Source organism: Trachurus japonicus, chromosome 11 (genome assembly GCF_045865225.1).
Source record: "Trachurus japonicus isolate A0001 chromosome 11, Traja_1.0".
Lineage (NCBI taxonomy): Eukaryota > Metazoa > Chordata > Actinopteri > Carangiformes > Carangidae > Trachurus > Trachurus japonicus.
Genome location: NC_140917.1, coordinates 2,728,082 through 2,750,873, shown reverse-complemented (window position 1 = coordinate 2,750,873; position 22,792 = coordinate 2,728,082). Strand labels below are relative to the sequence as shown.

At 41.0% G+C, this 22,792-nt stretch overlaps 2 protein-coding genes across 2 annotated transcripts in view; both read left to right on the top strand.

The window, feature by feature from the left end:
* The window catches only part of LOC146977896 (uncharacterized), a 110,634-nt gene that overhangs the window by 54,263 nt on the left and 33,579 nt on the right, over positions 1-22,792 (top strand). Inside the window, exons 2-5 of the mRNA XM_085790693.1 lie at positions 8,827-8,892; positions 9,199-9,227; positions 10,088-10,144; positions 21,689-21,877. Coding sequence (XP_085646819.1) covers positions 8,827-8,892; positions 9,199-9,227; positions 10,088-10,144; positions 21,689-21,877 — 341 coding nt within the window. The remainder of the gene's footprint in view (positions 1-8,826; positions 8,893-9,198; positions 9,228-10,087; positions 10,145-21,688; positions 21,878-22,792) is intronic.
* Positions 2,912-22,792, top strand: part of erf (Ets2 repressor factor) — a 158,075-nt gene continuing 138,194 nt past the window's right edge. Inside the window, exon 1 of the mRNA XM_085790684.1 lies at positions 2,912-2,925. The gene's annotated coding sequence lies outside the window, so the exon portion shown is untranslated. The remainder of the gene's footprint in view (positions 2,926-22,792) is intronic.

Here is a 22,792-nt window from a genome sequence, read left to right as displayed (position 1 = left end):
GTTTGCATTTAGAGAAATCAGGATTTGTCACTGAAAACACAAAGTTTCTGTTTCTCTTTCTTTCACTTTTGCATAAAAAGAGCAGAAACTCAGTCATGACGACCTTTAACCTCTAACGTCACATCGTTAAACGTCTAGTCGACGTGTTTTCCAGCAAATATCTGAATAAAAGTCGGTTTATATATATAAAAAGAATGTGTTTAATGTGTTAATGTTAATGCAGTTTAATGTGTTTGATATATTGGTAAAAGCAGGAGATGACACAGACACACGTTCTGTCTTTTTATCCGTTTGCATTTAGAGAAATCAGGATTTGTTAATGAAAACACAAAGTTTCTGTTTCTCTTTCTTTCACTTTTGTATAAAAATAACTTCCTGTTTCATGAAACTCAATCATGACGACCTTTAACCTCTAACGTCACATCGTTTAGCACCGTCTAGTCGACGTGTTTTCCAGCAAATATCTGAATAAAAGTCGGTTTATATATATATTTTTAAAAAAAAGAAGAGACAAAACGCCAGAGAAAATGAAGCCGAGGGGCCAGAGGAGAGAAAGAGAGAGACAGGAAGAGATTAAAGGAGTGTGAGGTTAGAGAGGAGGAGGAGGAGGAGGAGGAGGAGGGAGAGATGGGATGTTGGAGATTAAATTTGACAGAGGTGAGGATGGAGGAATTAAGGGAGGGAAACCAGGTAGAAGGGTTTAGATAGCTGGGAGAGGAGGAGGAGGAGGAGGAGGAGGAGGAGGAGAGGAAATAGGAGAGATCAGAATAAATCAAGGATGGACAGAGAGAGCGGAGGACAAAGAGGAGAGGTGGGAGGTAAGGGACGATGAGGAGGAGGAGGAGGAGGAGGAGGAAGGCTGATAGGAAGAGATGTTTTTGGTAGCTGGAGCTCAGTTAGCATGCCGCGGCTAACTCGTTAGCTCCTCCTCCTCCTCCTCCTCCTCCTCCTCCTCTTCCTCCTCCTCCTGTTCCTTCCTTCCTTCACTTTTCTCTCTGTCTTGTGTTTTTCGCAGCCAAATATGTTCAGCAGTGATCCAAAGACAAGGAAAGAGACATGAAGTGAGTCAGTGAACGCAGCACGGAGCAGCCCAGCCCAGCGGTGTGTGTGTGTGTGTGTGTGTGTGTGTTTCAGGACTTATTAAAGCGGTGTCGAGCTGCTGCACGGATCATTTTACAGTCAGGGTGAAGAAGAAGAAGAAGATGAAGCTCTAGGACTTAAATTAGGACGAGAGACAAACTGAGCTCGGGTCTGAAAAAAGAAGAAAAAAAAAAACTCCAACATGTGGATCAAACAGCAAAAGAGAGAAATAATTAGTGAGGTTGTTTTTTTCATTAAACACAAACCGATCCATCCATCCAGAGTCCCGACCTGTGTCTGAACATCCGAACACATCACGATGAGTTCAGGTGTAAATTCACTTCTTTTTCTTTTTTGCTTTTAATTAAAACCAAGAAGAAAAGTAGACTTTAGACTTTAGACTTTAGACCTTTATTGTCCCTCTAGGGAAATTCTTTTTCACATGACCATTTACATTTTGTTTCACCAGACACAAACACACACAGACTAATTACAACACATTGCCACACATTTTTACACTCTGGCCAGGTGATCTTGGCCTCTTGTTAAGGGTTGCTATGACGGCCGGCGAGCCCTTTAATGCAAAATGAAGATTTAAACAAAGAGAAAAACTTTCACATGAACTTTATGTTTAATTCTCATCCGACCTCTTTATGTTTAAACACAACAGAGATCATTTTTTATTCTTTAACGATCACGTGCGAAACGTTTCTCACAACCAGTTTTTATTCTAAGTTCAAAGTCAATTAATTATCATCATTATTATTATTATAATCAATAATAATAATGATGATAATCTTCTCTGCAGCTCAGTACTCCTCCTCCTCCTCTTCATCCTGTTAAAACCAGCAAGAAAAGTAGGCAAGGCGATTTTATTAGTATAGCCCGTTTTTACCAACAGTTTGTGTTTGTCTCAAAGGGCTTCACATCCCATCATAACAACATCCTCTGTCCTTAGACCCTCACATCCACTGAGGAAAAACTCTGGGAAAACCCTTTTAACAGGGAAAATGATTATTTGATGCAAAATGAAGATTTAAACAAACAGAAAAACTTTCACATGAACTTTATGTTTAATTCTCATACGACCTCTTTATGTGAGTTTAAACAGGACAGAGATCAAACCTGAAGAGAGAAGTTTTATTTTTTCACGTGTGAAACATTTCTCACAACCAGTTTTTATTCTAAGTTCAAAGTCAATTAATTATCATTATTATAATCAATAATAATAATGATGATAATCCTCTCTGCAGCAGCTCACTCCTCTTCATCCTGTTACATCCAACCTGATTGAATCTGCAGCGATTAGTCGATCGACAGACAGTTTATCAGCAGATATCGGATTATTATTGATTCAGTCGCTTTTCATGAGGAGTTTATCAGTTTTTTTAGATATTTGTAGAAGGTGTGAAGTGTTAATTCACCGTTTTAACACAAACTGATCAGCAGATTTATTATTGATCTCTGTTCAAATCTAGTTGTAGATGTTATATATAATATAAACAGAATCTAGTGAAGTCAAACTGAAACTGAAGGATTTATTTTGTTCATGTTGCAGCTGCCGGTGTTAAAACGTCGCCTCATTAAAGCTGCAGCGTGTGTGTGTGTGTGTGTGTGTGTGTGTGTGTGTGTGTGTGTGTGTGTGTGTGTGTGTGTGTGTGTGTGTGTGTGTGTGTGTGTGTGTGTGTGTGTGTCGACCATGTGCCTGACCTCTGACATCCACACGCCAAACAGCAGCTCTGCCCCCCCCCCCCTCGTCCCCCCTCGTCCCCTCAAACACACACACACACACATAAACCCACGCGCCGTCTGTCACCGGCCCCTGACAGGCGTGACCGAGGCGGGGTGGTGGTGGTGGTGGTGGTGGTGGGGGGGCAGTAAGGAGGGGGGGTTAGGACCCCTCCAGCCATTCTATCCCCCTGTTACCCCCATCAACCCCCCTCCCTTCTTCCATTCCCCCCTTTTCTAATTCCCTGACAGTGACCCTGCCCCCCCCCCCCACCATGTCAACCCCACAAGACAGATACATCATCTCTCTCTCTCTCTCTCTGCTATTAGCACTGATAGGATGAGTAAAAGGAGGAGTGGGGGGGGGGGGGGGTGATGGGGGGGGGTAGTTGGAGGGGTAGTTGGGGCGGCTGCTGTCAAACTGCCCCCCCACTCTCTCCCCCTCCCTCCCTCCTCCTCCTCCCTCCCCCGGGGTGGAGGAGGAGGCAGCAGTGTGTTGTTGGGACGGTGGTCACTGGAACTTAAAGAGAAGAGACGTTTTATTCTGAAAATCTGCTCCTTAGAAATAAAAGACACACACACATACATGGTAACACTTTATTATAATAAATACACACTATTAAACATTAGTAAAGCATTAATAAATACTGAATTCTTCATTTATAACACATTAATACTCACTAGTTTGTAGTTTATAAACAGTTAAATAAGCACTAACTGTCAATCAATCAATCAATCAATCAATCAATCAATATCCTTTATTTAACCAGGTAAAAAAACAAACTCAGTGAGATTTAAAACCTCTTTTCCCAGACTGACCTGTCACCTGGCCCAGACGGAAGCACTAAAGCAAAATAGTTACACAACACACAAGACACAAATGAAATACAATCACACATTTCAGGAGAACATGTTAGACAATGCAGTCATACAAACCGATTGAGCTCAATTCTCTGTATTCATGTGTTATAAATGAAGAATTCAGTATTTATTAATGTTTAACTAATGTTTGATAGTACTTATTATAAAGTGTTAGCACACGGACACACACGGTAACAGTTTATAAACAGTTAAATAAGCACTAACTGTGTTTATAAACTACAGACTAATGAGTAATCATGCGTTATAAATGATGAATTCAGTATTAAAACACACACACACACACACACGGCAACACTTTATAATAATAAATACACACTATTAAACATTAGTTAAGCATTAATAAACCGTTAAAGATAGTTACTCATCACTGATAAGCACTGACTGTATTTATAAACTACAAACTAATGATGTGTAATAAATGAAGAATTCAGTATTTAAAGCTGAACTAATGCTTAATAGTGCGTGCTTATTATAAAGTGTTACCACACACACACGGTAACGCTTTATAATAATAAATACACACTATTAAGCATTAGTTCAGCTTTAAATACTGAATTAATCATTTATAACACATGAATACTCACTAGTTTGTAGTTTATAAACAGTTAAATAAACACCAACTGTGTTTATAAACTAATATAAATGAAGAATTCAGTATTTATTATTGCTATATAGTGTGTAGTTATTATAAAGTGTTAACACACACACAGCTGCAGCTTCATGTGTGTGTGTGTGTGTGTGTGTGTGTGTGTGTGTGTGTGTGTGAGTGATGTTTCATAAAGGTGAATTAAAAACCAGGTTTCATGTTCTTTTCTCTGGACGACGTCGGTGACATTTGGGGGTTCGGGTGCGTTTGATTTGTTAGCGTGTGTGAGGTGGTGACTGCTGCTGCTGCTGCTGCTGCTGAGGGGAGGGGGGGGGGGACAGGGGGAAGTGGGAGTGGGAGTGGGGGGTTAAAAGGCCCCCATGGCCAGAGGGGTTAGGGGCAGTTGAGGCGTTATGGAGAGAAGGAGGAGGAGGAGGGAGGGAGGAGGGGTGGAATGATAAAATGATTTTATAGCTTCTCTCTCTTCATATGCTGAGAGGATGAAGGAGAATAATAACCTGTGTGTGTGTGTGTGTGTGTGTGTGTGTGTGTGTGTGTGTGTGTGTGTGTGTGTGTGTGTGTGTGTGTGTGTGTGTGTGTGTGTGTGTGTGTGTGTGTGTGTGTGTGTTGCATTACACCCTTTGTTTGATATGTTATATTATTGTTTGGTCACATCAACACTGAGTCAGTACTAGAAGCTTCTGATGGATCATGTGCTAATAATCTACAGTAGATGTTCCATGTTGCAGTGTTTTACCAATCACACTCTATAGTATTTTAAATTAAAGGTGTAAAATACACAAAATTCAGTTAATCGATCATATAGAAGTAGATTCTTGAATATTAGTTAAACATTAATTGAGTTTATTATTATGATTGTTGAGATTTCAGACGTCAGAAGTTAATAAATAAGTTCATTTGTTCCTGAACAGCAAAGTAAAATCAAACTCAATGTGACTTAAAGTGTAAATTTAAAATGTTTTTCCTGCATAAATGACTAAAACTCTTAGTGTTGAAGTTGTGTTAACATATCAACTCAGTCATTCACAGTTAATTCTCATGTTTCCATGTTTTTTCATTGACTTATTGAGTGTGTTAAGGACTCAGAGCCTCGTGCACCAACAACACGTCTAAACCAGGACGGTGCTGCCACCACCTGGTCACATGGTGCAACTGCAGCTGCTGCTCCACTCACACACAGGAGAGACGATGTGTGTGTTTTATTTTTAAAATCATCCAGAGATTAATGAGACTCACAAAGTGTCGTTTACATGGAATAAATATATACTTTTATATATATTTTATTTTGTAACTATATGCACATGAAGCTCTTTAACTGATCTCTGCTATTGAAGAGTAGCCTAATGTAATGTGCACTGTGCCTATGTGAACCTGAATGACAATAAAGTTTATCTACTATCTATTACAATAATGAATATTTATGCAAATTAGATTTAATGATGCTGCTTCAGATCTTTAACATCTGGTTTTGGAGGTTAATGACTGTGCAGGATGACACCGACTGTATGAATGTCTTTATTGTCATTGCACAAATACAATGAAATTGGGTGCAGTCCTTAAAGTGCAAGTTAGGAAAAAAAATTAAAACATCTATGAGTTATGAGACAAAGGAATTAACTAAAAAAAAAAAATCTTACAATATATATATATATTTTTTTTTTCTGCAGATCTAAATTCCTCTCGTTGCTTCTCTCTCTCCTGTCGTCCGTCCATCCTTCCCTCTTCCCTCTTTCCTCTCCACCTCCTCTCATCACACCTTGAACTTGTCTGTGACCCTGATGATGAGATTACTACACACACACACACACACAAACACACACTCACACACACTGGGTTTATATATTATTTCCACTAAGCCTCTCTTCTTCCTCCTCTTTCTCCTCCTCCTTTTCCTCCTCTTCTTCTTTTCAAGTGTTCCCTCTTTCCTCGTCTCACGTTTTTCCACAGTACATCAAACAGGAAGTGTGAACTCAGTGTGTGTGTCTGCTGTATAGGGTTGCAAAAGTCCGGGAATTTTCAAAGTTGGAAACTTCCCATGGGAATTAATGGGAATATATGGGAATTAACGGGAATATATGGGAATAAACAGGAATAAATCCGAAATTTACAAAATTGATTGGTGAGGGTGAATAAAATTTTACTCAACATTCATGTTTTTGTGGTTCAGTAAAATAATTGATTGTTCATACAAGAATTAAAACTTGATAAAGTTCTACTCACAAAATAAATCTGTTGAAATGTCATTTTTTAAAATTATATTATTTTGCATGGATGTCTGCGTATGACAAAACCAAATATTTACATTTATGTTTGGATATGATCCAGTTTGTCTAAATTAATTACCCCCAATTTCCAGTTAATTCCCATAAATTCCTAATAATAATTCCCATAAATTCCCATAATTCCCATTGAAAGTTTCCACTTTGGAATATTTCCAAAATTCCCCAGCTCAATTTCCCATGGAAAGTTTCTGGAAATTCTCCGGAAATTTACTGGATATTTTCCACTTCTTTGCAACCCTACTGCTGTAGTTTCATGTGCTTGGACTTTGATTATTTCCAAACTTGAGTCGCTGCTGTGTCTCTGTCCTCACGTCCTGAAGGACAAGAGGACAGAGGACAGACAGATGTTAGCAGGACAGACAGATGTTAGCTGGGGCGCCGAAAAGTGGGAGTAAAGGAGACGGATTCTAGGGGCCCATGATTCAGGGGGGCCCAGAGAGGCCCCTAATGATGATGAAATGATAATACAGAAAACATAATAACACTAAGTTATTAACTAACATATAATCACAAATGTTTTATTTTCAATGTCCTTTCAACTTTCAACTTTATTTGTTTTGGAAACATCAACGCCTGAAGGCCCCCCCCCCATTTATGTAAAATGGTTCAGTCCGACTGGATCAGCTGCAATCATGTCAATCAAATGGACCACAGCGATGCTGCAACTCAAATATTTCCTAAAGAGGAGAAGATACACACATGATACTAATTCTTACAAAAAATATGGTTTAAAAAGCATAAACCCTTTTAAAAAATTAGATAGAAGACGTGCAGTAAGAACAGAAGAGAAAATCTGTGGTGTGTACAGCAGACTGATAGTCAAAAATACCATTTAAATGCATAATTGTATGTAAAATAGCATCAAAAAATGTCACCGCTGTGTTGGGGGCCCTGTAAAGATTCTTTTAATGGGGCCCAAAATCCCTGGCGGCGCCCCTGGATGTTAGCAGGACAGAGCAGAGAGGGAAGAGGGAAGAGGGTTTGAGCCAAGATGGCGGCGGTGGCTGCAGTGGCTGTAGTGCTGCTGCTGCTGCTGCTGCTGCTGCTGCTGAGTAATGTCTGGTGCTCAGGTAAGCACTTCCTGGACCAATTACTGCGCGTGTCCCTGAAGTGTCCACACACACACCGACTGGTCGTTAGAGCCCAGTCCTCGTCTCGTCTCGTCGCTGCCTCCCGGGATCAATAAAGTTTAGATTCAAAGAAGAAAATTAGAGATGAAGAGGAAAGAAAGTTTAATGAAAAAAGAGGTCAGAGGTCACAGCTGCACCTGAACGCCTCACCACCTTTAGTTTCACCTGGACACCGACGTGTTAATCACCACAACAACACACACATCATCAAATTTTTATTTTATTTTATTTCTTTAATACGTTTTCTCTGTGTTATTTATTCAGTATTAATACCAGTTGTCCCTGTAGTTAACAAAAATGGAAACTTATTGATTCGTTCTGGGTTTTCTTCCTCACACTCAAAGAAAAAAAATTTAAATCTTCAAATTTAACGCCCAGTAACGTCACTTTAATATAAATGTTTGGACATAGTTGTAGTTTTTTATTCTATTTTACATCCTATTTAACTCTTTCAAAGATTAAATGATATAAATGAATTAGATATATTCGGGACTCTGCATATTCATGAACATACAATATGTAAATATGCCAGATTTAGCTCTAAAGCTAATTTCCAGTCCCGCGGTTCACACTACAACAACATTAGACAAGGACAAAACAAAGCACAACATGGTACAAATATCATATACAGTATCACAATATCTACAAGATATCACAGTAGCTTCAGTCAGAAGGAGTAGTATAGGAGTAGTATAAAATTAAAATGCATTTAATCGGCAAAAGTGTCGTAAAGTGCTGTTAAGATTCATTAAAGTGCTGGTTGTAAAGTGCCTACTGTTTTTAGTTTTCTAAAATCAGTTTCATCATGTTTCATCATATCTATATCCATATTAGGTTGATTAAAATGTTTAAAACATTCTGGATTATGACTAATCCTATATTACAACATATTATTTATTATTATTTATCATTATTTTGTTATTTATTATATATACAGTATATATTATCATTATTATTTTTAAGTATTTCTTTGGCTTTTATGCCCCTAATTGATACTAGGATAGTCAATCAGTCTCATCTCTCATCTTTCATGTATCAACGTTCACGTCCGTTAACATCAACCAACAACCGTCTGACCTCTGACCTCTCTGTGTGTGTGTGTGTGTTTCTCCTGCAGATATCAGGATGTCTAAAGCAGCAGAGGAGGAGAAGCCTGGGGCTGACTATCCAGGGGACAGTTCAGGTACAACACACACACACACACACACACACACACACACACACACACGTAATTATTCACACATGTCTGATCCCGTCTGCTGAAGAAGAGGAAGAAGAAGCGTCATCACTATTTTTCCAAATATTCAGGTACAGGCACCGACAGGAATTCACCTGTTTCACATCACGTCATGACTTCCAGGGAATTCAACCACTTTATATGACACACACACACACATGCACACACACACACGCACACACGCACACACATGTACACGCACGTACACACACACAGTCTAATGAACAGTGTGTGTGTCTCTCTGTGTTTCAGATTCTGACAGAAACAGCCCCGATGACCAGGTTGGTTTTTCTACCTCCATTCATTCATTCATTCATTCATTCATTCATTAACTATTGATTATTGATGTTATTTCAACTTTTTTTTTAACCTTTTATATGTAAAATTACTGTTACTGCATTTTATAGATGATGATTTTTCTCTTTAAAGCTTTTACAACTGATGATTATTAAAATATAATGAATATATTTATGAATGAATCAACTACAGTGATGATATCTGTGTCAAATTTCAACTTTTGTTTTGTATTTTTAACCTTTTATACCTAAAATAGCTTTATAGAAGATGATTTTTCTCTTTAAAGCATTTACAACTGATGATTATTAAAATATAATAAATATATTTATGAATGAATCAACTACAGTGATGATATCTGTGTCAAATTTCAACTTTTGTTTTGTATTTTTAACCTTTTATACCTAAAATAGCTTTATAGAAGATGATTTTTCTCTTTAAAGCATTTACAATTGATAATTATTAAAATATAATGACTATATGTATGAATGAATCAACTACGGTGATGATATCTGTGTCAAATTTCAACTTTTAATGGCACATTGACAGAGTTTTATTTTATTGTTTGCTTTTTTCTTTAAAAAAAACCCTTTTTTTGGATTAAAATGTATTTTTCTCAGGTTATTTATGGATGTGGTTCACACCGTTCTCTGTGTGTTTCCATGTTTCCACGTTTCTTCTTCGTCTTTAACCGTCGGTCGGTTGTTTTTGTTGAGGAAGCAGCTTTGATTTATTTATTTTGACAGATTTCTGGACCAAGTTTCATCTTTTTTTCCTCTGAAACGGTGAATCTGTCATCAGGTCACGGCACTGACACGTGTGTGTGTGTGTGTGTGTGTTTCTGCAGGTTCAGCCAATGAAAAGCAGCCCCTTCAGCCTCTCCCCTACACCGGCTGGCAGCAAGGTGAGCCGCCTTCATACATGCAGTGTGTGTGTGTGTCTGCGTGTGTGTGAACCAACCTGCTTCATACCAAGAACATGTGACGACGGTTAAACCTCCGTGTGTGTGAGGAGGATTTTTTTTTTTTTTTTACTTTGGAGCCAAATTCAGACTGAATGTGTTAATGATTAGACTTAACATTTCTATATTTGCTCTGAGGATGCAGATTATTTAATAATAATGTTTTTCCAAAATAACTTTATTTACATAGAATAGAATAGAATAGAATAGAATAGAATAGAATAGAATAAGACTTTATTAATCCCCCAAGTAAAGGGGGAAATTCAGAGTGGTAGAAAAATATGCAACATACAAAACAAGACACACAAAAAGGCTGCGGTATCAGTGTTCTTATGTGCAATAATAACAATAAATATAATAAAAAGATAAAAGATTTAAAATCCTACGTGTCATTAAAGTACTTTACTTTACTTTATTTGTTTATTTGAATGGGACAGTGCACATTAATGGACAAAAACATGTAAATGTGCCGGATTATAGCAAGTCCCATAAACATAAAAACAGTTCAATAACAATGTAGACAACTGGGACCTGTGTGTGTGCGTTTGTGTGTCTGAGTGTGTGTGTTTCAGGCACTGTTGTGCAGTGTGACGGCCGTCGGTACAAAAAACATATAATTGTTTTGACAAAGACTTGACAATTTTGTGTTGTTTAAATGTTAATTACAGTAATTAATGGACAGGAGATCACAGTGGGTTTCACCTGGTTAAATAAAGGTTAGAATAAAAAAATATATCTATATGATGAAGAAAGTGCACAACAGTGAAAAGCAAAATAAAGGAGAAGTAAAATAAATAATTTAAAAAAGATAAAGATAGATGAAAGTTAAGAAGTGACTGAGTGTGTTCAGGTGTGTGTGTGTGTGTGTGTGTATGAACTCGTACGTGTGTGGACACGAGCGACGCCGTGTGAAGCGTGTAACATGCAGATCAGGTGACTTAGGCCCCGCCCCCTTTCTTTACGCTGAGAGGGAATGTGATGTGATGTGATGTGATGTGAGTAGTTGTAGTGACAGTGAGTGACAGACGTAGAGAGACGCTGCCTTCCTCTGTGATGGACGACGGGTAGTAGTAGTGAGTGACGGGACCGTAACCACGACGACGGCCAGAGGCCAGAGGTCAGAGGTCAGAGGGGGGTAAGAGACGGAGCTGAGACGATCACTCATCTTTTACCTGTAACGAGGACGGAGCGTCACATTCTTTCTGCTTCTTCCTGAGAAACCGAGTGTGTTTGTGTGTGTGTGTGTGTGTGTGTGTGTGTGTGTGTGTGTGTGTGTGTGTGTGTGTGTGTGTGTGTGTGTGTGTGTGAGAGAAACTGGTTCATCGGCTTCATAACTCTGAGTCTTAATTATGATTTAGTAAATATGTCGATGTCACTCTGCGTTCTTCTGCAGCTGAGACAAAGACGAACGACCGCAGGTAAAACGACAGGAATGAACTTTAAGTTTGACACAGAGTCGAAGGAGCGAAGATAAAGATTTTTAAAAAAAAGACTAAATCTGTAAAAGAACAAGAGAAAAAACACGGTAATACACACAGGAGCAAACAAGTCCAATCCAAGATGAGAAATATGTCAAATTTTAAAACAAAAAAATGCATTTTCATGAGAAAATGCAAAGGAATAAATGTGGAAATATAAACAGAAATACACAAATGAATAAAAAAGTGAATTAAAAATGTAAAAATATAAAGAGAAATATTGAAAAAAAAGTCAAAAAGAAGATTTTTCCTCTCTTACTTTTGATTTTCTACCAGCTACGTTTTTAATTATTTGATTAGTCTTTTTATATTTTCTCATTAATTATTATTATTTGATTTATTCCTGCTTTTATTTACATATTAATTTTCTTATTCTTCTCTTGTTCTCTTGTAGAGTTTCTCATTAATGAGACGACGATGACGATGCTATCTGACTTTTTTAAAACTTTTAACTTTATTTCAGTTTCATTGAAAATCATACGTACAGAATCATATTTATCATATTATCTGCTGTTTTGTCACATTTTCAATACAATGTGGTGCTTATACAATTAGGACACAACAAAAGAAACTGTAAAGAGACTGTAATAACATAAATGTAAAATTAAAATATCAGATTTTTAATCAGATTATACATTTTCAATCCAATCTTTATTATTATAGGGGCTCCTCACTGTTATAGTTTACCCACAGCAGGGCTCCAACTTTTAATGAAAACGTCTTTGTGAAGTCTCAGGGAGTGTGTTATTTGATATATTTGATATATTTCCTTTATTTTTTCAGTCCACATATCGTATTTTACGTTGGAGGATCGGCCTTTAACCACCTGACTGTAAAACATCTAATCGCTGTTGCGTCGTTTTTGTAGATATAGATATATTTGGGCTCTTTTAGTGACAGACCTAAAGTATTAGAGCTACAGTATTATTTATATTTCTACCAAATACTTCTTTAAGTGTTTCAAATACTTCTTTAGCAGAATGTTTTGGGTCAGATCATCATCTGCCCGTGTGTGGACCACAGTTCCTCCAGTGTTTATTTGAGTGTGCGGTGCTGAATTTAGTCATAATAAAGAAGTGTTTTTATATGGAGCTAAGACACTGCCACGAGGCAAAACTGAAAGAAAAAACATTGAAAGCTTGAAACCTCGTGTTTGAAAGCGTTCAAAAGATTTGAAACTTTGGAACTATAAGTTTAGTAACCTAAGTAAAAGGTGTAAATAGTGTTTTGAAAGGCTGAAGTAAAAAATTCAAATCTCTGAAAACATTATTTTGTATTTGAATTTTCATTCCAAATCTCTGCAACTTCTCTTTGTTTTTGTTTTCTTTACTTCTTTACAACTACAGGTTGAATTTTTTACTTCAGCCTTAGTTCCAAAGTTTTAAATCTTTTATAGGCTACGCTTTCAAACACGGGGTTCCAAGCTTTCAATGTTTTTTCTTGCAGTCAGGGCCGGCCCTAGGGTTTTGGTGGCCCCCTAAACACCAAATCACTGGTTAAGACTGAATACAGACATGTTTATGCCCTCTGAGGTTTGAGGCCATTTTCTCGACTTTTACATATTTTCTTAAATTTATCTTTTTAAGATACTTGCAGACGTAACAATACTCAAGTGTTTTATGTCTAAATATTAGAACCTCCGCTGTAAGCACACTGAGGCCAGTTTGTCCTAGAACACTGTAGAAAGAAATAATTTAGGACAAATGCTGGAAATTTGAGGTCTGCTTTTTGAAAAATGTCAAATCCCTTGTGAAAACACTCCTTCAGTCATGAGAATGAACTGTTTTGGTGCTTGAAATAGGATATGAATACAGTAATAGATAAGTGTAGAAAACAAGTCTAAAATGACATTTTGTCAGATTGTTTTTTGAGCACAAATGTTGTCATTCTGCCGTTCTATTTTCACCAAATGTCTCAAATGTGAGATAAAAGAAGCTGAATATTGACTTCACATTACATATAAAGCTCATAGCTGCACGTGCAGACCTCAGGATGTTTAAATGACTTGATGAACCCCGGTACCTTTCTGATCATGTGGCCCCCCACCTAACGGCTGTGGCCCTAAACAACCGTATACAGTGTTTATACCAGCGGCCGGACCTGTGTGTGTGTGTGTGTGTGAGGAAATCCTGACTAAAGGCCTGTCACAGTTATTACATCATCACCTGATCACCCGATCTTTTTACATACAGTAATCCTTTAAATTTCCTCCTCGTTGTTTTCCACCGTTTGAGGTTTGACTGGTCCTCTTTTAAGTACATCATCAGGCTGCAACCCCTTCTTCTGTTTCTTAATATCCGATGAGCATCTATTGAAATCAGCATCATCGATTCAGTTTTTGTTATAGTAATAATAATAATACATTTTATTACTGACGCTTAGCTAAGAAAGCTAAGACGCCTTATGTCACAAAGTCCAAGGCTGAGATCTCCAAAGAGGAAACTCTAAAGATGGAGATGTGAGCACCTCCCACTGTTCCTCCCACTTTACAAATAGAGGCCCAGTTGAGGCCTTCCCCCTTTTTCCTTTGTCTCCAGACTCTGTGTGTGTGTTGGTGGTGCTCACCTGAGTTTGCCATGCGTGTTTGACTTCATCTCATTAACCATGGCACTCGGTGACACCACCCCCTCAATTCAAATGACAAACTAATAAACAGAGATTAAATACAAGCAACTTCTGTGTCCTGGTGGTTTGTGTGGCTCCAGTCTGAACCTTTACAACAAAATTGGTCCTTCGAGCCGGAGACTGAGCCACACTCCACATGTCCACAGTCTAGAGCAACTTAAAATGGCTGATTCAGCTGATTCAAAGGCTGTTGGCATTAACCCGGTTGATGGGCTGATCACTGATGAAGCGCAGGCTTCTCCTGAATTCACGGATGAACACCAAGGTGGACAAGACATAACCCAGCCTAACATGGATAAGGCTCCCCCTGTAATGTCTCAAACATCACCTCGGCCATCCTCATCCACTCAACACATAGAGCCTGCCCTTCCACCTGAACCATCAATTCCCCCTTTGCCATCAGCATCCTACACAATCCCTGAGAACCCACTCACAGAGCCCAGCGGCCAAGAGAGACCCAGGAGGCATAGACGCCCCCCTGACTATTACGGAGTCCATGTACTGCCACAACAAACATCTATAAAGTCCCATGGCCCACGCAGTGGTGCTTATAGTAAGACTGGCTCCAAGTCAGTTTCCAGTCTCCCCTCAGCCTCTCGAATTAGTAGGTTTTCCAGAGGCAGCAGTACTTCAGTCTTAAGTGATCTCCAAGCCAGCCTCCTTGAGGAAAAGAAGAGGAGAGATGAGCTGGAGGAGTTGAAAAGACAACAAAGGGAGGATGAGGAGCTTGATACAGAATGTGCATTGATAGACAAGGAAGCCAGAGATGCTCAGCAAAGACAACAGGAAGCCCAACAGAAGAGAGAGAAAATTGTCAGAAAGGTTGCAACAAATCGACGCATCCGCATCAAGGAGCAAGAGCTTGAGGCAGCCCAGCTTGTTTCAAGTTTTATTAGAGAAAACCTCCTAGATGATCACCCTGCTCCAGCTTCTGCACCAACATCATCATCTCTTCATGACCATGTAGCTTCCACTTCCTTTTATGATCTCCCTCCCTCCAGAATATTTACTCCTGCCCCTGTAAACATGAGATATGCCGAGTCTCAAGCTGGTTCAACACCCCCACTATCACAAATTGGCTATTCCGTTGCCCCTCAGATTCATCCTATGCTTCAGCCCTCGCAGCAAATCCTACCCCCTGTCCAGGTTCCCACATCTACTGTCCAGTCATATATCCCCCCTCTGCCTGCTGACGCCATACTAACCGTCCCTCTCTACCCACCATGTACCTGTAACTGTAGGCATAGTCCAAGCCCCTATTCAAATCCCATCTAGGCATGCACCTGTAGCTTTAAGCTCAGTCCAAGCCCCCAATCAATCTGCATCCATGCTTGCCCTGTGCAGCCCACCTTCGCAGGGAGTTTACCACCTATGCAGATATCATCTCTGCCTCCACGTTCTGTGCACTCGCAACCCCCCAATGTTATGGATCTGGTCCTGGCCTCAGCCTATGGGATACCAAAGCCCTCACTCCCTGTGTTCAAGAGTGGTAGAGAAAGTGATTTTGCTCTGTTAAAAATGGCCTTAGATAACCTCCTTGACAACCACACCCATCTTACTGAGCAATTCAAATACCAGGTCCTCTTAGAACATCTTAAACACCCAGGAGCCCACAAATTGGCCAGATCTTGCATGCATGATATGAGACCATATTCTACTGCCCTCCAAGCGCTGCAGGAGAAGTATGGTCAACCAAGGCTATTAGTTCAGAGTGAGATTGGTTCAATATTGAATTCTCCTGTTATTCGTATTGGTGATGTTGAGGCCTTTGATGATTTCTCTCTCTCTATCCATGCTCTGGTGGGAATGTTGCTGACACTGGAGGGCCCTACAGGATCTGAATTAAGATGTGGCTCCCATGTGGATAAACTCCTCAGTAAACTCCCTGTACAGTACAGAGATGGATTCATTGAGCACTGTATTAACCGAGGCATTCTCACTGGACAGGCAACCAGAACTTATTCCCTCCTTGACCTTTCAACCTGGCTACAGTTGAAATCAAGGGCCAAACGCATATCAGAGAGAGCTGTGGAGTTTCACAAACAAGAAAAACAGCAGACTGGAAAGCGTCAGCCCTCCAGACCAGTCTCCTCTGTCTACTTGTTGTCAACATCTGATGAGAATGGCACATCAAGAGCACACTCCAAGGAGAAGGTAACTGCCAATTCTATTATTAAACCTAAACCTTACTGTCCCTACTGTAACATTCGAGACCACTTCCTTGGCTCATGTGCAGAGTTTAAGAAACTCACAATGACCGACATTGAGAAATGGATCAGTGAGAAAGGGAGATGCACTAAATGTGGGAGAACACACAAAATGGATAAATGCACCTTGAAGAGGCCATGTAATGTATGTAAAGAGATTCACTTAACCATTCTCCATGATCTCCATATATCTAAATCGGCCACAGTGATGTTTGCATCTTCCCCCTCTGAGCTCCTCTATGTTGACCAACCTAATCGCTCTTGTAAAGTAATGCTGAAGGTTGTGAATGTACTCATACACAACGGGGATAAAACCCTTAAAACGCACGCAGTTCTCGATGATGGTGCAGATAGGTCCATTCTGCTCCCCCAAGCTGTCCAACGTTTGGGCCTCGCCACTCAGCCTGAAACCCTCTCCCTATGCACAGTAAGACATGATATAGTGCAATTGGATGGGGCATCTGTGTCCTTTGAAATTTCCCCTCTTAACCAGCCGAATGAAAGACATGTTATTAATCAAGCTTTCACGGCAGAGAACCTTGGGCTGTCTCAACACACATACCCCCTGAAGCAGCTACAAGAGCAATATCACCATCTCGATGGTATCCCATTACAGCCCATTGACCATGCATGTCCCTTGGTTCTCATTGGCTCAGACTATGCCCATCTAATCACGGCCACAGAGGAGATACGGATGGGGCCCCCTGGTGGTCCACTGGCAGTGCACACCCAGCTTGGATGGGCTCTCCAAGGGCCAGCTAATGTAATACAAACCCAGCCAAATGTCTCCTTTGCTCTTACCTGCTTCAAAAGTGAACTACTCAGGAATGTGGAAAGGTTGTGGCAGATTGACACCTTGCCCTATGTGAATGAGAAGACAGCCACGAGATCAAAACAGGATAAATTGGCCCTTGATCTTCTCAATTCTAAGACGGTGAGAGTAAACATAGATGGTGTAATGCGCTATGCCACTCCATTGCTTAGAGCCCCTACTATGCCTGTCCTTAGAGCTCCAAAGGAAGCTGTCCTGCCCCGTCTCTGCGCCACAGAAAGACGCCTATCCAAGGATCCCAAACTGTCTGAGAAATACCAAGAGGAACTGGATAAGCTGGTGCAGTCTGGCTATGTTTGTCAAATCCCCAGTGAACAGATAAACCAACCTAAAGAGATCTGGTATTTCCCACATCACATTGTTGAACACAACAACAAACACAGGGTTGTATTTGACTGCTCCTTTGAGTATATGGGACAAACTTTGAACAGATGTCTTCTGCCTGGTCCAACACTCGGCCCCTCTCTGCTGGGAGTTCTCCACAGATTTCGCCTACATCCCATCGCAATCTGTGGAGATATTAAAGGTATGTTCCACCAGGTGCGCCTTTTGAATGAAGACAAGTCTTTATTGCGTTTCATATGGAGAGGGATGCAGCTGGATCAGGAGCCAAGTGTGTATGAATGGCAAGTGTTGCCCTTTGGAACAACCTGTAGTCCATGCTGCGCCATCTATGCGGTCAACAGACATGTCCAAGATCACTGTAATGGAAATGAGGAGGTTCTCCACTCTGTCCAACAATGTTTTTATGTTGATAACTGCCTCCAAAGTTTCCCATCCCCTCACCAAGCCAAGTCACTCATTGAAAAGATGCGCCCTCTGCTGGCAACTGGTGGCTTTGACATCAGACAATGGGCTAGTAATGATCCAGCTGTCATACACCATCTTCCACCAGATGCAAAGTCCAAAACAAGCGAGTTGTGGCTCTCAGGAGATGGAGACCCCAAAGAACTGACATTAGGTCTCCAATGGAACTGCCTGACAGACATGCTGAGCTACAAAACTAAATCAATCACCTACCATCAACCTACAATGAGGAATATATACAGAGTGTTGGCAAGTCAATATGATCCTCTGGGCTATCTGACTCCCTTCATAACCCGAGCAAAGATCCTGGTTCAAGACCTATGGAAACAGGAAAGAGGATGGGATAACATCATCAAAACAGAAAGCCTGTTGAAGCAATGGCAGGCATGGGAGCTGGAACTGAATAATCTCCCTGACATTCACTTCCCCCGCTGTTATCTACCCACCTGCATCAACTCGGCCACATCAGATTCCCAAATGCATGTGTTCTGCGACGCTTCAGAGCGCGTCTATGGCGCAGTCGCCTACCTCCGGGTTGAGGACAATGTTGAGAACATTCATGTCAGCTTCATCATGGCCAGGTCTTGCATAGCTCCTAAACGCCAGCTTTCCATCCCTCGTCTTGAACTGTGTGCAGCTCTAGCAGGTGCCCAGCTGGCTCATCTTCTCAGTGCTGAGCTCACTATTCCCCAACAGTCTGTGACACTCTGGACTGATTCAACAACAGTCTTGTCCTGGTTGACCTCTGACTCCTGCCGTTACAAGGTGTTTGTTGGAACCAGAATAGCTGAGATTCAGACCCTGACTGACACCAGAAGCTGGAGGTATGTTGACTCAAAGAATAACCCAGCTGATGATGTAACACGGGGTAAAACCCTCCTGGAGCTCTCTCAGCAACACAGATGGAGTCAAGGCCCCCCATTCCTCCTCTTAACTGCTGACCGCTGGCCAACCAGTCCACTTGTACCAGCTGAACCAGAACCAGTTGAGGAAATAAGGAAGTCAATGTTCTGTGGAACAATGATGTCAACTGGCATAAACCTTCCTGATTTTAAGAAGTATGGCAGCTGGGATGACCTAATAGAGGAAACAAAGACTATGCTTTATGGGGCGGCGGATCACAGTTCAAACATAGCCCAAATGTACATCGACTCAGAGAAGCACCTTCTGCAAAGAGCTCAATCAGAGTGTTTCCCCGAGGAGATAAACGCCCTTAAAGGTGAGAAATCTATTCCAAGGAATAGCAAACTACTCCCCCTGTCTCCTGAATATGACCGTGAACTCGGCTTAATCCGAGTGGGAGGCCGACTCCGAAGAGCAGAAACCCTTGACCACGACACCATTCACCCAATTGTCTTAGATCCCAGACATTATGTCACAAGACTCATTATTAAGCATTATGATGAAAAACTACTGCACCCAGGCCCTGAGCGCGTCCTGGGAGAAATGAGGCGGAGGTACTGGATTCTGCGTGGTCGTCAAGCCATTCGCCAGCATCAACATCAATGTCAAGACTGTCAGAAATGGAGAGCCAAACCAGTTATTCCCAAAATGGCCGATCTTCCTCCAGCCCGCCTTCGATTGTCAAAGCCCCCATTCTGGTCCACAGGCATGGACTGTTTCGGGCCTTTCACAGTAAAAATCGGCCGCCGCACAGAAAAAAGGTGGGGCATACTCTTTAAATGTTTAACAACACGCTGTGTACATCTTGAGCTACTTAACAGTATGGATGCAGATACATTTCTGATGGCCTTCAGAAGATTTGTCTCACGCAGGGGAAAACCCTTTGAACTCCTCTCTGATTGTGGAACAAATTTCAGAGCAGGAGAGACGGAGCTAAGAAATGCTTTCCAGGCTATGGCGTCGGATTTGAAGGAGAAATTAGCCCACACACAGGTGAGATTCCAATTCAATCCTCCATCTGCCCCACATTTTGGTGGGAGCTGGGAACGTGAAATAAGATCAGTTAAAACAGCCCTCTACGTTGCATTGGGGAAGCAAACAACAACAGACACAGTCCTGCACACAGTACTGGTTGAAGTTGAAGGCATCCTTACTTCAAAGCCCCTTGGATACGTCTCCTCTGACCTTGCCGATCCAGATCCAGTAACACCAAATATGTTGCTCATGGGGCGGCTTGACTCCTCCCTTCCTCAGGCAATCTACTGCTCAAGTGAACTCCTTGGCCGAAGGACATGGCGTCACAGCCAGATCTTGGCAGATCGTTTCTGGACAACATTTATTCACTACTATCTCCCTACATTACAGACCAGACAAAAATGGAAGTCGGACAAGGACAACCTGGATTTAGGTCAGGTCGTACTGATTGTTGACCCCCAATACCCTCGAGCATCATGGCCCGTAGGAAGAATAACTGAAGTGTACCCTGGACAGGATGGTAAGGTTCGCAGCGCCAAGGTCAGGATGCAGGGAAGAGAATACGTACGACCTGTTGCTAGATTGATCCCACTTCCCGGGATCACAGATTGAAGAAAATGTACGTATTTGCTGCACAAATACGGGGGCGGCTGTCACAAAGTCCAAGGCTGAGATCTCCAAAGAGGAAACTCTAAAGATGGAGATGTGAGCACCTCCCACTGTTCCTCCCACTTTACAAATAGAGGCCCAGTTGAGGCCTTCCCCCTTTTTCCTTTGTCTCCAGACTCTGTGTGTGTGTTGGTGGTGCTCACCTGAGTTTGCCATGCGTGTTTGACTTCATCTCATTAACCATGGCACTCGGTGACACCACCCCCTCAATTCAAATGACAAACTAATAAACAGAGATTAAATACAAGCAACTTCTGTGTCCTGGTGGTTTGTGTGGCTCCAGTCTGAACCTTTACAACACCTTACACTTTAAAATTAATAAAATAGAGCAAAGTCAGAGTGGAAATTCAATTAAAAACTGCAATAAAACAGTATAAAACACACAAGAATTACAGTATATATTAAAAGCTCATTTAAAAAGGTGAGTTTTGAGCCTGGTCTGCTTTTGGAAAAATTTCAAATCCCTCGTGAAAACACTCCTTCAGTCATGAGAATGAACTGTTTTGGTGCTTGAAATAGGATATGAATACAGTAATAGATAAGTGTAGAAAACAAGTCTAAAATGACATTTTGTCAGATTGTTTTTTGAGCACAAATGTTGTCATTCTGCCGTTCTATTTTCACCAAATGTCTCAAATGTGAGATAAAAGAAGCTGAATATTGACTTCACATTACATATAAAGCTCATAGCTGCACGTGCAGACCTCAGGATGTTTAATGACTTGATGAACCCCGGTACCTTTCTGATCATGTGGCCCCCCACCTAACGGCTGTGGCCCTAAACAACCACATAGAGTGTTTATGCCAGGGGCCGGCCCTGATTGCAGTTTTGCCTCATGGCCTCAGTGTCTTAGCTCCATAGAATCAGACTTTTTGCAGGATTTTTTGCAGATTTCCTACTCTGCTCCACCTGAAGTTCAATGTTTATAACTGGAGACACTTTGGTGTGTGAACGTGTTTAATAACTGGATTGTTTATTTCCACGCTGCAGCTGAAGAGTGAGGAGAGCTCTGAGACCCACAGCTCCGTCCCTCCTGCTCCTCCCTCACAACAACAACAACAACAACAACAACAGCAGCAGCAACAGCAACAACAACAACAACAGCAACAACAACAGCAGCAGCAACAACAACAACACCATCACACACAGCTGATGCTGGCCGGCAGTCAGCTGGCAGGGGTGAGAACACCAACCTCCATTAGACTGATCGATGGTTTACTTCTGTTAAAACACTCCAGAGTGACACTTTAGAATAAATGACGCACTATGTTATTGTTATAAAACGCTTAATTCATCTTTTTTTATATTGATATGAATTAGTCTGGATTATTATTCTCAGCAATATATCACTCCAGTCCGTGGTCTATGCTCATTATACCACGGCTAAGGGGCGTTGTTCCCCCTTAGAGTGGTATAATGAGCATATACCACGGACTGGAGTGATATATTGCTTTTATAAAACGGTTACCAATAATGACAATATGGAAGAGGGATACGCAATCAATTTCATGTAGTTTTATTTAACCAGAAATACATATTATCCAATAAAATAGCCTCACTGTGGAAAAAATAGTCCCACCTCTCCAGACGTTAGCTCCAAGTAGCTCTGCATCTCGTCTTTTCCTCCGCTTTTTTTTCAGGTGAAAGTCACTGCTCAGTCCCCTCTACCATTGTTAACCCTCTGGAGGTGAAAGTTCACCTTAAACATGTGAATTCAACTACTTTAGTCCATTTTTTAACATCGTAAAAACATCAACTGTCTTCCGTTGTCATGGATACATGACAACAACTTCCATTCATACCAGTCATACGTGCCTGAGGCGGAGTGATAGCCTACGCTGTGATAAGGCTTTATTTTTTTATTTTTTTTTTTAAAGTATATTTTTTGGCTTTTCATGCCTTTATTCGATAGGACAGTTGAGAGTGTGACAGGAAATGGGAGGCAGAGATGGGGGGAATGACATGCAGGATAGGGCCGTCCGACGCGGGACTCGAACCGGGGCCGCCTGCAGCGAGGACCACAGCCTCAACACATGGGGCGGGTGCTCCACCAACTGAGCCAAACACCGCCCCTGTGATAAGGCTTTAGAATAG